At 50.6% G+C, this 15,588-nt stretch overlaps 2 protein-coding genes across 2 annotated transcripts in view; one reads left to right on the forward strand and one right to left on the reverse strand.

Annotated features, from left to right (window-relative positions):
- The window catches only part of FAM120B (family with sequence similarity 120 member B), a 68,356-nt gene extending 65,802 nt beyond the window's left edge, over nt 1-2,554 (reverse strand). Inside the window, exon 1 of the mRNA XM_085219792.1 lies at nt 2,410-2,554. The gene's annotated coding sequence lies outside the window, so the exon portion shown is untranslated. The remainder of the gene's footprint in view (nt 1-2,409) is intronic.
- Nucleotides 2,555-3,422: 868 nt separating this feature from the next.
- DLL1 (delta like canonical Notch ligand 1) lies at nt 3,423-10,865 on the forward strand. The gene is given in 11 exon segments (XM_085219790.1): nt 3,423-3,582; nt 3,585-3,904; nt 4,008-4,068; nt 4,197-4,454; nt 6,705-6,765; nt 7,242-7,372; nt 7,528-7,697; nt 7,836-8,052; nt 8,746-9,538; nt 9,653-9,770; nt 10,160-10,865. Coding segments are annotated over 11 exon segments (2,295 nt in total). The 3' UTR covers nt 10,166-10,865.
- Nucleotides 10,866-15,588: the final 4,723 nt, after the last annotated feature.

Here is a 15,588-nt window from a genome sequence, read left to right on the forward strand (position 1 = left end):
AGCCTCCTATAGAAACACTTAAGTTAAACAGTCTCCCCGTTAGCCCGGCATCTGAAAGAGAGAGGGAGAGGGGGGAAAAAAGCAGAAAAAGGAGCTTTCTGCTTGATTTCCCCAATACAGAATCGCGTGGCATAAATTAAGCCGGAGAAGAATGAGCGCCGTGGGCAGGATCCTGCCGGCTCTCACGGCGCCTTTCAGTCACGCTCAGCAGCGGTAATCGAGAAATCTGTGCCACGTCAGTTTAACAAATACCCGGTGCCGAGGGGGGGTGGGGGGGTGGTCGCGATTCGGGGGCACGGTTTTACGGGGCTTTTTTTTTTTTTTTTTTTCTTTTCTGGGTGAAAGCTCTCGCGCGTGGAACTTTTTATTTCCACTTTCTTAAGCAAGGGGATGCTCACGGACCAACTTTCTATACCTCTCCTAGGCTAAAGGATCCTTAGTGATCTTCGGCAGATCCATCCGCCCTCGGATCTCAGATATTGCCACCCATCCACCCCACTCGGTTGGTAAACCCGGTACGGAGGGGTCTGGATGTGCTGGTTTTTTGTTGTTGTTGTTGTTTGTTTTGTTTGTTTTGTTTTTTTTTTCCTTCCCTTTCCCGAGGATAACGCCGCAGCCAAGTTGGCGGAGCGGCACTGTCGCTAGGTGGCAAAAGCAATGTGCTCTTGGGGCCGCAGCAGCCGCCCTCTCCGCTCCGCCGCCGGGCACAGCCCAGCCTCGCCCCCAGCCGCATCCTCGGGCCGGGCACGGGGAAACGCAAACATTCCGGCACAGTGCACCCTGCGAGCACCGGGACGGAGGAGAAGAGCCTTCTCCTCGGGTACCTGCGTGCAGGTGGCTGGCTGGAGCGGAGCTGGGTTTACCGGAGAGAAGGCAGTGCCCACCGGGGTTCCGAGGCTGCACAACTGCCTGGGCAGCAGGAGCAGACAGTGAACGGGGCTGAATGGGCTCATTAGCGATTTTCTTTTAATTGGTATTACCCGATGCTTTTACTTTAAGAAGTCTTTAAGATTTTTTTTTTCCTAGAGCATTGTAACATAATTTGTGATCAAGACATCTGCTTCAATGAAAGTCACATTTCGCCATGCAAATGCACGTTCCCACCCAATAAAGTCGCCATAATAAGGCTTTGAGCACGGCATACCTACAGTGAGGTTATTGTAGCCAAATCCTCTCCTTTCGCGCACCAGCTTAATCTGCGCTGAAATGCTCTGTTACAATTAAAATGACATTTAGGGAGACAGTTACACCTTGCATTCTAATGAACCCGAGGCCGAAGGTGTTTCGCAGAGGGCCCGACAAAGCGGCAGACCCCGTGCCAGAGCCGCCCGCAAACTTTTATCCCCGATCGCATCCGTCATTAGGGAGCTGCTCGAAGGGAAATCGTCCCTACCCCTCTATCTCCTCGCCACCGAACTCCTCGCGATGTTTTTACGACCAAAACAAAAGTTCCAGTGTCTGACGGATATGTAAAAAAATAATAAGGTGACGGTTGGGGTAAAGTCTTCTTTTTTTTTTTTTTCTCCACGGAGCGGGGAAGTGCTGGAAGGGATTTCTTTAAAAAATGTGCGGACATTGTTGTAGAGGCAGCAGCGTGCGCCGAGGGGAGCTCTTTCTCTCCCTCGCATTGTGCAGGGAGCAGGTGCTGTCTACATTACCATACAGCTGAGAGCACAAAGAGCTAACTGATTCAGCCCTCACACAATAACAAACGGCCTTAATGACAGCCACGCGAACGACACACACCAAACTCACTTTTTACTAAGCTGAAGCAGGAAAAAAAAAAAAAAAAAGAGAGAGGGAGAGAGAGGGAGAGGCCGAGGTTGTTGGCGATGATGATAATAATCATAGAGGGGTGCAGGACCCGGGCGGAGCGGGGAGCTGTTCCCGGCGGCGGTGCTCGTGGAGACGGGAGCCGTAACCCCCGCAGCCCCCGTTCACCGTTCCCGGCGGCGCTCCCGGGGCCGGGGGGGGCGGCGGGCACCGCCGGGACCCCGCGGGCCTCCTCTCCGCTGCCGGGACGGGGGCTGCGAGCGGTGCGCGAAGACGGGCAAACCCGACTCGGGGTCGCGCCGTTCGCCCCCCGCTCCCACCCCCACATCTCGCCGACGCCGGGGGAAATGCGGTGCGAAAGGAAAGGGATCGGGTTCCCCCCGCTGCGGCTCGCTGCCGCCCACCGCTCCCGGCCCCGCGGAGCCCCCCGGCAGCGGCCGCGGTCTCCGAGGCGCTTCTCGGGGCGGTGGCTGCGGAGGTACCGGGGACGCTGCCCGGTGCGGCGGGGGTGCCGCCCTCTCCCCGTAGCAGAAGGGGGATTCTTGCGGTTCCCGAATTTGTAGGAATGTAAATGAGCACGTTTTGTGAGCGCGGAGGGGAGGGGGAGGAGGGTTGCACATTTTACAGCTCACTGACCATTTGGCGATCCATTGAGAGGAGGGTTTGGAAAAGTGGCTCCTTTGTGACAGCTCCAGCCAGATTGGGGGGCTGCTCATTTGCATCTCATTAGGCATGCGGGCGGCCGGCGGGATATAAGGGAGGCCGGCGCCCACGGAGAGGCAGATCCTTCGCGTTCACCCTCGGAGAGAGCCGCGGGGCCGCGGCGCAGAGCGGGCACCCCCTGCCCCCCCGCAGGAGCATACCCGGACACGCTCCGTGCGCCGCTATTGAGACACGAGCTTATTTGTGTTGGCTGGGATTCCTCTCAAAACAAAAGTCAGCCCACAACAACGAACGAGCGGGAGCTTCTTTTGCAATTAAAAAAAAAAAAAAAACAATAAAAAGAAAAGAAAAAAAAAAAAGAAAAGAAAAAGAAAGGATCAAGGCTCCAACGTGACCCGCTGCCGCCGCTGCCGCTTGACACCTTCCAGCCCCGACGTGCGCAGGGCGAGCGCAGCCGCTCAGAGCCGCGCAGAGCCGCCCCGCACCGCTCCGGGAATTATCGCCGCTGCCGCTGCCGCCCCGTCCCGCGCTGCCCCTGCGGAGGGATTTCCAGAGCGCCGATTTGTGACCTTCCTTGGGAAGCCTCTTCTCTGCCTCCGTTGGGAATTAAGTTGCTTTTGTTTCATTTTTAATTTTTTTTAAATTATTATTATTTTCTTCCTGAAGAAAAGGAGGAGCACCGTGGATTGGGCAAGAAAAAGAGTTTAGCAGATTAATCTTAAAACTTTTTTTTTTTTTTCCCCTCTTTTTTCTTTCTTTTCCTTTTGCCATCCGAAAGAGCTGTCAGCCGCAGCCGGGCTGCACCTAGAGGTGTCGGTAGGGGAATAACAGTCAGAGACCCTCCTGAAAGCAGGAGACGGGACAGTATCCCCTCCGGCTCTGCGGGGCGGTTGTGGCCCCTCCGTTCTTTCCCCCTCCCCGAGAGACACTCTTCCTTTCCCCCCAAGAGGACACAGGGGCAGGAACGCGAGCACTGCCCCTCCGCCATGGGAAGCCGCTTCCTTCTGACGCTCGCCCTATTCTCGGCGCTGCTGTGCCGCTGCCAGGTAAGTGCCGCTCGCCGACCCCCGACGGGCCCGGACAGAGGGAGCGGGGAGGGCCACCGGTTGCTGCCCGACGCGCAGCTCCGCGGGCTGACGGCCGCTGTCCTCGGCAGGTTGACGGCTCCGGGGTGTTCGAGCTGAAGCTGCAGGAGTTTGTCAACAAGAAGGGGCTGCTCAGCAACCGCAACTGCTGCCGGGGGGGCGGCCCCGGAGGCGCCGGGCTGCAGCAGTGCGACTGCAAGACCTTCTTCCGCGTCTGCCTGAAGCACTACCAGGCCAGCGTCTCCCCCGAGCCGCCCTGCACCTACGGCAGCGCCATCACCCCTGTCCTCGGCGCCAACTCCTTCAGCGTCCCCGACGGCGCGGGCGGCGCCGACCCCGCCTTCAGCAACCCCATCCGCTTCCCCTTCGGCTTCACCTGGCCCGTAAGTGTTGGGATGGGGGGGGGCCCATCCCGGGCTCCGGGCGCGGCGCTGCCCCCCCGGCCGTGCCCGCCCTCACGGCTGTCTATGCTCCTTCTTTCTCCAGGGTACCTTCTCGCTCATCATCGAGGCTCTGCACACCGACTCACCCGACGACCTCACCACAGGTACCCGGCCCAGCGCGGACCCCTTCCCTCCGCGCTCCCTTCTCTCCGTGCTTCCCTCCCGCTGAACATCTCCCCATGCCCTGCCCGCTTCGGGCTCTCTCATCCCTCGTCTCTCCGCTCTCATGCAGAAAATCCAGAGCGCCTCATCAGCCGCCTGGCTACCCAGAGGCACCTGGCGGTGGGCGAGGAGTGGTCCCAGGACCTGCACAGCAGCGGCCGCACCGACCTCAAGTACTCCTATCGCTTTGTGTGTGATGAGCACTACTACGGGGAAGGCTGCTCTGTCTTCTGCCGGCCCCGTGACGATGCCTTCGGTCACTTCACCTGTGGAGAGCGTGGCGAGAAGGTCTGCAACCCAGGCTGGAAGGGCCAGTACTGCACTGAGCGTGAGTGTCCCTCTCGTGTCCCCTGAGCTCTCGGGGGGGGGGGGGGGGGAGGGGGTGTCTCTAACTTCAGGCTCCATGGAAGGGAGTCCAGGTAGATGTACATGTTGCTAGGTGCAGGTTTCATCCATGTGGGGTATAGGCAGTGCTCAGTATTAGCACAGAAACTTGACTCAAGCAGCCACATCTCAGGCTAACAAAATGGCAGTGCCAACATTGCTTGCTCACTCAGTTGCTAAGCTGATGGCAACATGTTCAGCAGTTGCTTGGGAATGTATCACATCCATGGGAATGCAGCTCCAGGAGAGGACCTGGGGGTTAGACTAGATAATCTTTAAAGGCCCCTTCCATCTGAAATGATTCTATGATTCTAAAGACCTTGGCTTTGGGAGCATCCCCATGGCAGGGCTAGAGGTAGGATTGCTGCAGCCTGATGTCTTCCCATCTTGCACTGAAAAGAGCAGTGAGATATCCAAGGTGTCCTCTGCAGCCTTCAGACTGTATGTTTCTCCTTTGGGATGCTCACACGCTGCCACTGCCAGGGGGAGTGCACCCGGGGCCACCAAAACATTCAGCTTCTTCCTCATCACTCTCCTGTAGTGTTGCCGTGATCATTGCTACCAGCAGGAGTAGGCCATGGGACATGAGTTTTGAGTGAGCCCGAGCTTGAAGCTGTTGAGGAGTGCAGTATATTGGTACGAGGAAAGGAAAGCTGGGGCAGTGAGCACATCCAGGGACAGGTGGTCATGGTTGCCAGGTACTGTTGGTTTTACAAGAGGAGCCCTCTGTAGATACACAGCTGTGTACAGACAGACGGACGCTCAGCTCCCACTGTGGTGTGTGGTGGCATTCTGTGTGCACACACTGAGGCGTGCTGGCAGATGACACCGGGTGAGCCCTCCAGGCAGGCAGGGAGGGAACAGTCACAGTCCATAAAGCACCGTGGTCCCAGCTGAGCTGCTATCACCCGACCCAGACCAACTGCTCACACTACTCGTGGCTGCTGAGATGCATTTAACAGTTCATCTTACGATGTTGCACAATAAGCAGCAGGCAAAAGAGCTTTCGTTTCCTTTGATAGCATTTTAAATAGGAACTAGAACCTTTCCCATGATCAAAAGTGCTTGTCCCGGCTGTGTCAGGGGGTGGGGTGAGAGGAAGCCCTTTGATAACGAGCTCTTTCGGTGCTGTCAGCACTCGGGATGCCTGCGCACCACCGCTCTGCCCGCCGCCCAGCCCGGCGCTGCCCATCTCTGCGGAGGACGCGGTTCCCGAGCTGTGTTTATGTGTGCATGCGAAAAGAATGTCTTCCCGTTAGCGAGCCGAGCTTCCAGTGGCAGATTGCTTCCCTTCTCCTTGCCCTCGGCTCCATTCTTTCCAACTTTGAGGCGATCTGATTATCAGCACCGATTCTTTCTTTCCCCTCCCCCCTACCCCCCCTACTCACTCCCCACTTCCCCGCCTTCCCCTTGCATGCCATTGTCTCCGGCTGGCTTTGTTGAATTAAAACTTTGCAGTGCCTGCTTAATGAGTTCCATAACCAGGCAAAGTAATGAGCACAAGTCCCTTTCTCCCTCCCCTCTCCTCCCTCCCGCTGGCCCGCTTACCTCCTCACCATGCCCGGAGCTGCCCGCCCCTGTTCCGAGCGGGGGGGGGGGGGGGGGGGAGGGAGGAAGAACTTTAGACTTATTTATTTGAATAAGAAAAAAAGTTTTTGCAGCGAAATCACGCGCGTGCCATAGATTAGCCGTGGGCAGGGATAGGCTGCCGGGCCGCCGGCACCGGCCCCATTGGCTCCGGGGCCGGGGGTATTGTTGCAGCGGGGCAGCTGCTGGGAGAGAATAGACAATAGAGCAGCTGTCTTGCACTGGCACCCTGCACACCAGCTGTCCACTCTTATCTGCACACACACTTTCGGGGGATATTAAGAGGTGGAGCTGTGTGCATAGAATTGGAAAAAAGGACTTCTGACCCTCGCTGGGAAGGGAAGGGGGGCGAGGGGCTGCGGGGAAGGCAGCAATTGTGAGCCTTCTTTTGTCTGTGTGCAACTGTATTAAGAAGAATGCTCATCCCTGGCGATAAGTAAAGTGCCCGGCTACCAGGCGAGATCAATACTCCTGCAGGCTCCAGAGATTAACTCAGCTGCTATTAACTGCCCGGCCCCCCACCCACAGGGTGCTCTCGGGAGGGGATTCTGCAGGGGGAGGCGGTGGGCCTTGGCGCTCAACTCTTCCCTCTTTTCTCTGTTCACAGCGATTTGCTTGCCTGGGTGTGACGAGCAGCACGGCTTCTGTGACAAACCTGGGGAATGCAAGTAAGTTTTCCGCTCCCCCCTTCCTCCTTTCTTTGTCTTTAGCTGGGAAGCAGCAGTCCTGCAAGGGTCAGCTTAAATGCCTTTCTTCGTTTTCGATAGTAATTCAAGCAATCCAGGTGATGCCAGATCAAGGCATTAATCTACAAGTCAAACATCACTGCCATTAATATTAACCTAATGAGTTTAAGGCGCTGTGCGTAAAGTTTGGCTGTTTGTTATTAGAGTAAACAAATTAATTACCTGCAACCTGCAAGGCTCTATCTGAGGAAGTGCAAGAGGTAGCTGGGGCTGATGAAAGCTGATGCTGCAGTTGGATTCGGTGACTTTCTCAGATGAAGGATCACTGAAGGCTTTTAGGAAACTTGATCCGGGGCATCAGTGTGTTTGCAGAGTTTGCAGTAGGGTTTCCAAATGTGAGAAGTCTAAATCTGACAAGACTCTGTTGTTGACTTTTTTTTTTCCTTATTTTTTTTCAGGTGCAGAGTCGGTTGGCAGGGGCGATACTGTGATGAATGCATCCGATACCCGGGCTGCCTGCACGGTACCTGTCAGCAGCCATGGCAGTGCAACTGTCAGGAAGGCTGGGGTGGCCTTTTCTGCAACCAGGGTAAGTTCTAGGGTTTTGCCTGAGCATCTTCCTCCAAAAGCAGAAAACAGGCAGTTATTTCCATCTCATGCATGCTATGCTAGCCTTACAAATGAGCAAGCATTTTGACTGATTTCTCTCTTTTTTAATTTTATTTTTTTTTAAATCTTTCACAGACCTGAACTACTGCACTCACCACAAGCCATGCAAGAATGGTGCCACATGCACCAACACTGGTCAGGGGAGTTACACTTGTTCTTGCCGACCTGGGTACACAGGCTCCAGCTGTGAGATTGAAATCAACGAATGTGATGCCAACCCTTGCAAGAATGGTGGAAGCTGCACTGTAAGTTTGAGTTGCTTGTGCTGGGTGAGACCCCAAGGGATGAGTTAATGTCAATTCTACTTATTTTTGAAGTTCTCCTTTGTATTTTAAAACAACTTCAGGTAAATATTTTGGACGTTTATCATGTCTTCCCCTCAGGATCTCGAGAACAGCTATTCCTGTACCTGCCCCCCAGGCTTCTATGGTAAAAACTGTGAGCTGAGTGCAATGACTTGTGCTGATGGACCGTGCTTCAATGGAGGGCGATGCACTGACAACCCTGATGGTGGATACAGCTGCCGTTGCCCACTGGGTTATTCTGGGTTCAACTGTGAAAAGAAAATCGATTACTGCAGTTCCAGCCCTTGTGCTAATGGTAAGGCCAAACATACTATGGTGACATTCTAAAAGGAGACCATCCAGTCACTTTGGCTTCTTGTCTAGGGCTCATAATGAGGCCCAGTGATAAACCTTGGACCATGTCATGTCAGTAGTTGACTCAGTGGAGGAACTGTACTTAAAAACGAATGATGTGGTGTGAGTCATTAATTTAGATAGTGTTTTCTTAAGGAATTACTGTAGCTGCGTAACTTGGCCTGAAACTTCATGCATACAGGCATGGAGGATTATATTTATGAAGACTCTTTGAACCCATACAAACACTGAGTATGATTAATTATAATCCAGAAATTGCAAACTTCCTGTTTTGATTAAAGTATTTAAAACTTTCTTTATTGCACTTCTCCTCATTCATTGTCACTGTAACTCTGTAATGTGAGATCATGGTGCGAACCTGATCTGAACTAGCTTCATAGTCCCAGCTAGATTAAATGTCAAAAAGGGAATGGGATGCTGAATGAAAAATAGATTTGATTAAGAAATACCTTTCTTTAAAAAAAGATACTTTTTGCCATAGCTCAGATCTGGCAATGATGGAGCTAGCCTCCCAAAACAGAAGCTTTTTTCAGCTGTGGGTTGTGACAGCGGCCCTGGGAGCAGCAGTTGGGGTGTATTGCGGGGAGGGTCTGAACACACACCGCTCAACCTTCGTCCCCTTCACATCTTGCAGGAGCCCAGTGCGTTGATCTGGGGAACTCCTACATATGCCAGTGCCAGGCTGGCTTCACTGGCAGGCACTGTGACGACAACGTGGATGATTGCGCCTCCTTCCCCTGTGTCAATGGAGGGACCTGTCAGGATGGGGTCAACGATTACTCCTGCACCTGCCCCCCGGGATACAACGGGAAGAACTGCAGCACGCCAGTGAGCAGATGCGAGCACAACCCCTGCCACAACGGGGCCACCTGCCATGAGAGAAGCAACCGCTATGTGTGCGAGTGCGCTCGGGGCTACGGCGGCCTCAACTGCCAGTTCTTGCTCCCCGAGCCACCTCAGGGACCGGTCATCGTTGACTTCACAGAGAAGTACACAGAGGGCCAGAACAGCCAGTTCCCCTGGATCGCAGTGTGCGCCGGGATTATTCTGGTCCTCATGCTGCTGCTGGGCTGCGCCGCCATCGTTGTTTGCGTCAGGCTGAAGGTGCAGAAGAGGCACCACCAGCCTGAGGCCTGCAGGAGCGAAACGGAGACCATGAACAACCTGGCGAACTGCCAGCGCGAGAAGGACATCTCCATAAGCGTCATCGGCGCCACTCAGATTAAAAACACAAATAAGAAAGTAGACTTTCACAGCGATAACTCCGATAAAAATGGCTACAAAGTTAGATACCCATCAGTGGATTACAATTTGGTGCATGAACTCAAGAATGAGGACTCTGTGAAAGAGGAGCATGGCAAATGTGAAGCCAAGTGTGAAACGTATGATTCAGAGGCAGAAGAGAAAAGCGCAGTACAGCTAAAAAGGTATTGTGCTTACTCAAGCGCAGGGGGTGGCTTTACTCTGAAAGGTGTGTATGTCACTTAAAGGCAGTGTTAAGTAACAGCCACCTGATCTGTGTTGTTTGTTTTTGTCTTCAGTAGTGACACTTCTGAAAGAAAACGGCCAGATTCAGTATATTCCACTTCAAAGGACACAAAGTACCAGTCGGTGTACGTCATATCAGAAGAGAAAGATGAGTGCATCATAGCAACTGAGGTTAGTATCCCACCTGGCAGTCGGACAAGTCTTGGAGTGTGATCCCCATACAGAACAGGTCAGGGCAGCCAAACCATTCTACCCGCTGCTACAGTCATCTGCACTCACTGAAACATGGCCACCTTCAGTCTGTGGCACTGCAGATGTTGAAGAAACTTGTAGAATAAGATAAGCTCCAGTGGGGGTTACATGGACAGCAATTTTTGCAGGCAAGGCTATAACTAAAGTGCAGTTGTAGCCTACTAACCCTACTGACTCATTCTTTCATATGCTTCCTGCAGAGCCTGCTTTTGCTTGGCATTGAGGTGAAGTCCTGACCCTCTGCATCCCCATAGTCCTCTGCTTTATTTTTATTAACCTCTTCTGGTCTCTGTGTTTTCTCTCAACAGGTGTAAAACAGACGTGATATGGCAAAGCTTTTGTTCAGAACAATTTCAAAGGAGACGTGCCCCAATGAATGCTGCTGAAAGAGGAATGAGAGCTAGATTCCTTCACTGACTGCTGCTGAGAAACTAAATTCAGGCTTGAGCTGGTTCTCTACTGAAGTTAGCAAAGTGACTGCAAAATAGAGAAACAAGATGGACACCAGGCAAGGGTCTGTGTTCAAGGATTACTGTTGCACTGCCTTTTATGAATTTTATCATTGCACTATGGTCAGTTGCTTTTCTATATATATTTAAATGAATGGACTTAATTACTACATAAGAAGCATGCACTGCCTGAAGTGTATATTTTGGATTCTTATGAGCCAGTCTTTTCTTGAATTAGAGACAGAAACACTGCCTTTATTGTCTTTTTTGATACTAAAATGTGTTTTTACTAGGTGAGAAAAAGTGTGTTATTTTTTTGAATCTGTAAAAATATTTTCATGATAATTGTAAAGCTTGAGTATTTTGTGATGTTCATTTTTTTATAATTTAAATTTTTTGGTAAATATGTACAAAGGCACTTCGGGTCTATGTGACTATATTTTTTTGTATATAAATGTATTTATGGAATATTGTGCAAATGTTATTTGAGTTTTTTTTTACCGTTTTGTTAATGAAGAAATTCATTTTTAAAATATTTTTCCAAAATAAATATTATTAATGATAACCAGAGTGCTACTTTTATTCCACAGCAGATGATGAACCAGACTAAACCTTGCAACAAGTGGTCTGACACATTTCTGGGGACTCATGGATAGGGATGGGATAGGACTGACGTCCATCACAAAGAGTGGGAAACAACTTGCTGTGTGTAGACCTCCCTCCTCCCCTCCTAACTTTCTCAACTATTAACCCCGTGGCTGTGCTCTCTCTTACCCAAAGGCAAACATCTGTAAAAACCTTGAGTAATGTTTGCTCAGTCATGTTAGACTATATATATATAAACACATACAGCATCACTTCCCAAGGAGGAGCAATAAAAATGCACTCCATTGCAATGCAGGCATGGGGCTTGTCCTGACTCAGCTTTGTGTTTCCTGCAACTTCAAATGCTTGCAGTCCAGGGACATTTGAGGCCCACTGGCTCTGATCCTTAGTGCCCACCCATGGGACTTGAGCTTTCCCAGCCACTCCAGCCTGGAGGTGGCCCTTCCCTTTTCAGGATAGGAAGACACAGAGTTGGCTAATGGCCACAACTCTCCTAACTATGACATCTGCCTCAAGTATGTTGTATCTTTGGCTTCAACTCTGCCACAGTGCCTGCTGCCATTATACTGGGTCAACGTCACCCTGGTTTGGTGCTGAATGCTCAGGCCATTTCCCAATTTAGTTTCCCCTAATGAGCCCTCCTTCAGGTTGTGCCTGTTAATTAGCAGAGATCCTTCAGAAACATGCAAAGTACTCTTCCATCCCAGGAAAAAAAACGGAAAACCTAGAAAAATAGTGGTTTTTTTGATCAATTAAAGTGGATTCCACCCCAGTCACTGTGGGTTACATCCTGCGGCTTCTGGGAGATGATGAAAACAGTCCGTTTCCATTCTATTCAGCAGAGGTGAATTCTATCCCAAAAGCATGCGATAGCACATCAAGCAATTATGACAACTGGTGATCTATAAATTATATACGTACCTGCCTTCTTTTTGTGTACAAAAATGTGAGAACAACTAGAACTTCTATACGGGGTCAGTAGAAAACACATTGATTGCAGGGTCTTGTCCATTTATAGGATGTTCACACTGAGCCAACCCTTAGACAAGATTTACTCAGTTTCCCAAAAGTGACCCAATAAGGTATATCCTATTCATTTATCCCAAAGTCTCTTCTTAGGTAAGGTTTTCATGAGGAAAGCAATATGAAGTCACTGTGATATGTTCTGTGACGGTGTAAACAGTATTTACAAGCAGAAGGCTGACATAATGCCCTGCCAAATAATCAGTCAATAAATCTCATAGTGACCCAGGCGTGACAGCGTGTATGGCAGTAGGGTGCTCAAAGAAATGCAAACTGGACAAACCTTGAGCAAAACACTTCATCTGTTACTTCCTGTTCCTAAGTTTTTTGGGGACAGGCTTGTCTCTTGTGATGTGCAGCATTTTGCACAGCCAGTGCCAGTGTCTCAGCTGGGACTTCTTAATGCTACTTCTGTATAAAAAGCAGCAACGAGTAGAAATCACTTATGGCTGGGGGCCTCCGTGACAATGTTAGGCCTCCAGCACCAACTCAAGTGCTATACAGTGTACTGCCAGGCAAAGATTTGGAGAAGCATGCAGCCCCTTGCTCTGGTGAGGAAGCACAGCATCAGCATGTAATCAACTTCATGTAAAGATAAGACAATTTCAGAAAGCTGAGATTGTTTCGATGTGCTAGTTACTGGATATGCTGAGTTTGGTGAGGAAAAGGCACTGTGGGAAAAGGGGAGAGTTGGGCTTTGTCTTTCTGAAGATCTTCCTGCAACCATAGCTTCACAGATAATCCCAATGGCTTCTCCAGCTCCTGTCCAGCATGGCTGGGGCTCTTGCCTTATGCAGGATTTATTACTTGCACTAAGTCCTCCGAACCTGCATGTGTATTTTGGGGCTCTTGGTGAACAGACTGAGGCATGCAGTGGGGAGCAATGGATTCTCACTCTACATCGTAGCACCCAGTTCCTTTGGAGGACAAAAAGGATGACCTAGGCACCGTGCAGAAGTCATACAGGTGTCTGTGGGCTCCACTCTGCCTGGCTCTGCATGTGAGGAGAAGGCCAGCTGGCTGCCCAAAAGCAGCAGGAACCCCCCTGTTGGCAGGATCTCCTGCCTCCTTGGTCTGAAAAGAGAGGAGAGCTGGTGTGGGGAGGCCGTTTAGCTGGGACAGCTGAGAATTCAGGGCCTGATCCAACGCCCATTAAAATTATTGGAAAGGCTCCAACAAGCTCCGGGACACGTGGCAGTGTGCCCCTCCTGACGCAGCACATCCCAGGGCTGCAGCATGCACTCACACAGTGCAAAGTACATGTCTGTCCCACCCCAAGGCTCATCCCTGGGATGGGAGCTGGAGAAGGTGTACTCAAGTTACGCCCTACCTGCAAACCTGCTTCTTGGTGGTGAGTGGTGGCATCCTGCAAGCTTTTTTGCAAGGTTGACAAGGACAGTATTTGTCAGGCACTCAGATTTGTAGAGGGGGATTTTTGAAGTGAGGCACACACAGCTTTCAAAATATACCAAATGGTGGGCTCAGAGTGCCTTAGGTTTAACTGCAAGGCGTGTTCATGCATCTCTTTAAATTGATATTTGTACTTTGTGCATTAGGGCTTAGGCGTCAGGAAACTTGGGTACTATTCCTGGCTCTGCTGCAGACACGATGCATGACCTTGGGAGAGGAAGGATGGTCTGGTGGTCAGGGCGCTGCCCAGGGACCCAGGAGGGCCCCCTTCTATTTCCAGTGCTCCCTCCAGACTTCCTGTGCAACCTTGGACCAGGGTCACTTAATCTTTGCAGGGCCTTAGGAAAGTAGGGGCCTCCTGGCTGTGCGGACAAGGAGAAGTTCAGAGGATATTGTGGTGGGGGGGAATGTCAAAATACCATCTGAGGTGAGCAAAGCTATTTCCTACCTCTGTAAGTCCAATTGCTTGTCTGTGAGATGGAGAGCTATTTTTGTATAGTGCTTTGAGATGCTTGCATGGAATAAAGACCCCTATTACAATTGAAACATCCATCATTTGAGGGAGGAGACATGAGCCCCATACTGGCAGCACAGAGACGCCCTGTTGGGGATGCAGCTGCAGTGTTCTGAGTGCATAGGGTCTGCCACTGTGCTAAGACAGATGTCCCATGAGGCAGCATTCAGGTGGGAAGTAAAGCAGAGCTCAAAGGGTCATCACCCTCTGCTCATGGGGATCCTCTCTGTTCCCTTCCTCCATATGGAGCTCCTCTTCCGCTTGGCTGCTACGGCCTGGCAGTCTCTGTTACCTGCCATGTGAGTCAGAGGAAAACAAACATGGCAGGAATGACTGCAGCAATGAAACAGCACAGATAACTGTGCTCAAGGGACCAGGAACTGTTTAATTTCCCAGCAGAGATGTACTCAGAGCATCACTGAGCACTGTGCTGAAGGATCCTTGCTCTGTGGCATGGAGGGGAAATGCGGTGCCTCAGCTGTGGGGTAGCTGTAGGGACAGTGCAGACTCATGTCAGCTGCTCAGGGTAGCACTGTTTGTGCAAAAGCCTGCTCTATGCGTGGGCTATATATGACTGTGATGATCTTCCTCCTGGTATAAAACTGCACCAGCAGAATGGCCTCTGTGGATGCAGCTATGTCGAAATAGAGGTCATGTATATCAGGGCAAAGAAATTCCCTTCCCTTGTTTATTTATCTAAACTGCACTGGTAAAAGCAGCTTTACACCACTATATTCTCCAAAGCACAGTTATTCTGCTATAGAGCAGCAGGTCTAAATCTGCTTGGACAAGGCTGAAGTTGCACAGGCTGATGCAATGTGTTGGTTAGTCTGTGCATCTCTTTGGGGTGATTTCTCAGCACACTGAGGGCTGAGCAGGAGAAAGCGTTGGGAGGGGGCATCCCTTGTTCTCTTTCACAATACGAAACATGAACTTTGTGAGGGGAAAGAACTTTGTATGGGAAAGGATAGAGCAAGAGAAACTTCTGGCCTGCTCTTGGTGCCAGGAGACACTGTGGAGCCACTTTTCCACCCAGCTCCCAGCATCACTGGGGTGTCAGCATCAGAGAGGGTTTGTGAGCATTTTGAACCAGAATTTTCACCTCCTAGAGAAGGTTTTCAAGTTATTATTTTCTAAAAAGAACATTTTCAGTGGTAAAGTTGCTTTCCAGTGATGGCAAACTGGAATATCCACTTGAAAATCTGTTGGTTTCGCTTTCTTCATGAAGCAAGAAAGAAAATGACAAGCAAGCGCTTCTCAGCAGACAGAAAGTTCACCGAAAACTTCCTTTCTTTCTTTTCTTTTCAAAAATAGAATCAATCTGGGAATTCTACCTCATTAACAAATTGCATATGTTATTTTGATTTTGCTTTAGTACGTGAAATTTTTTAAAGCTATGTTCTGCCTCTTGCCCCATTTTCTGGCCCTGATAGACAGCACATTAGTGGCACAAGGAAGGCTGTGTCAAAGACAAGCAAATTGCAAGATTTGGCTGTATGTCAGAAAGTACTTTTAATGTAACCTACACCACGGCATTCTCAGGAATAACTGATTGCCTAAGACACAAAGCATTATGAGAAATAAGTTCCTAGAGTTCAAGGCTGGTGCTTTACCATTTATAACCTCTCCAGAAAGTTTTCAAGAGACATAGAGTCAAAACCTTAATCTGCATTTGAAATAAAAAACTACACAGAGGAGAATGAGGCCTTCAGTACTTGGATCTGAGCAACATATC

Source organism: Meleagris gallopavo, chromosome 2 (genome assembly GCF_905368555.1).
Source record: "Meleagris gallopavo chromosome 2, MGAL_WU_HG_1.1, whole genome shotgun sequence".
Taxonomy (NCBI): domain Eukaryota; kingdom Metazoa; phylum Chordata; class Aves; order Galliformes; family Phasianidae; genus Meleagris; species Meleagris gallopavo.